Source organism: Bison bison, unplaced genomic scaffold (assembly GCF_000754665.1).
Source record: "Bison bison bison isolate TAMUID 2011002044 unplaced genomic scaffold, Bison_UMD1.0 scf7180017864495, whole genome shotgun sequence".
Classification (NCBI taxonomy): Eukaryota; Metazoa; Chordata; class Mammalia; order Artiodactyla; family Bovidae; genus Bison; species Bison bison.
This window is the reverse complement of record NW_011495054.1, coordinates 9691628-9692981: the sequence shown is the minus strand read 5'-3', so window position 1 is coordinate 9692981 and position 1354 is coordinate 9691628. Positions and strand designations below refer to the sequence as shown.

At 53.5% G+C, this 1354-nt stretch overlaps 1 protein-coding gene across 1 annotated transcript in view; it reads left to right on the top strand.

Annotated features, from left to right (window-relative positions):
* Positions 1–1354, top strand: part of CRYBB1 (crystallin, beta B1) — a 14239-nt gene that overhangs the window by 3488 nt on the left and 9397 nt on the right. Inside the window, exons 4-5 of the mRNA XM_010828855.1 lie at positions 605–688; positions 1199–1317. Of these exons, the coding sequence (XP_010827157.1) occupies positions 605–688; positions 1199–1317 (203 nt within the window). The remainder of the gene's footprint in view (positions 1–604; positions 689–1198; positions 1318–1354) is intronic.

The following is a 1354-nucleotide window of genomic DNA, read 5'->3' as shown; positions in this document are numbered from 1 at the left end:
CCGGGAGCCCACCTCCCTCCTCCCCTGGGAGAGGGAACTGCCATCCTCACCCAGCCCCCTCACCTGCTTGCTTGCTGTTTTATGTGCTTTGATGCATTATTCTTTTAAAAGTATATATTTACACTTCATTTGTCTTTAACTTATTGAAATATACTGTATGTAACCGTTCCGGGGTTTTCGTTTTTCTTTTGTACCTCCTATGAGATTTATAACAGCCACTGATGCTGTGGTGCATTGCTGTGGGTCATTTGTTGTGGCTGCTGTGTGATATTTCAGAGCGTGTCCATCACTCCTGACTATCATGGGGTGGGTGCGAGCTTTGCTGTCAGCCATGTCACCTGCAGGAGCTTCTCTTGGGCGGATAAGTGTAGGAGTGGAAGGGCTGGGTCATGGGTGTGTTGAACCTCTCTCCCTTTTACCGCTGGGGAAATCGGGGCTCGAAGAAGGCACACGCTTGCCTCAGTTCAAGCGAATGGCAACGTTTTCCCAGCTCCAGACCACGAGCAGACAAAAACCAAAATTGGATGCTTAGTGAGAGGAGGGTATTAGCCCATGTAGACACAGAGGCCCCTGCTTCTGGCCTCCCTTGTGGTTTGATGGGTAGACTTATGAATGTTTCCTGAGTATCAGCTCTGTGGCAGAGGCTGGGGCTGGGAGATACAGAAATAGATCCACCCCTTTGGAACCGGTGAGTGAAAGGGGAGATGGGCACTTAGAGACCCGGAAGAAAAGCACCAGTGACTGTGTCTGTTTTACTTGTGCTGCTGATGGGATGGACACAGTGAGAGGAGGTGGGGGGGGCATTCGACCAAGCTCACTCAGGGAAAGGGTATCAGGGAGGGCTTCCTGGAGGAGGTGACATCTGATCCTAGAACAGGACAGGGGACATGAGTTCCAGGATTGGGGTGTGTGCTGGAGAGGGCATTCCAGGCGGAAGGAACAGCACAGATAAATAGCCCTGGACGGAAGATCCATCCATCCGTTCCTAAGGATGGCACAGACATTAAATTCAGAAGTGGAGGGAAGGCAGGACAGGATCGTTTCACAGACCTTGGCTCCGAGCAAGCTCTCAGTTGATCTGGGCACGGCCTGCTCTTCGGTACGGAGGTACTTAATGCATATTTGCCCTGGAGCCTCTCCGCTTTGGAGGTACTCCCCCTCACTCTGCTCCCTGGGCACGGGGGCTTCTTTCCTACAGCTGGTGGTCTTTGAGCAGGAGAACTTCCAGGGCCGGCGGGTGGAATTCTCCGGGGAGTGCTTGAACCTGGGAGACCGTGGCTTCGAACGAGTGCGCAGCATCATTGTCACCTCCGGACCGTGAGTGTTTAGGTGGGGTGGCGGGGGGGGGGGGGGG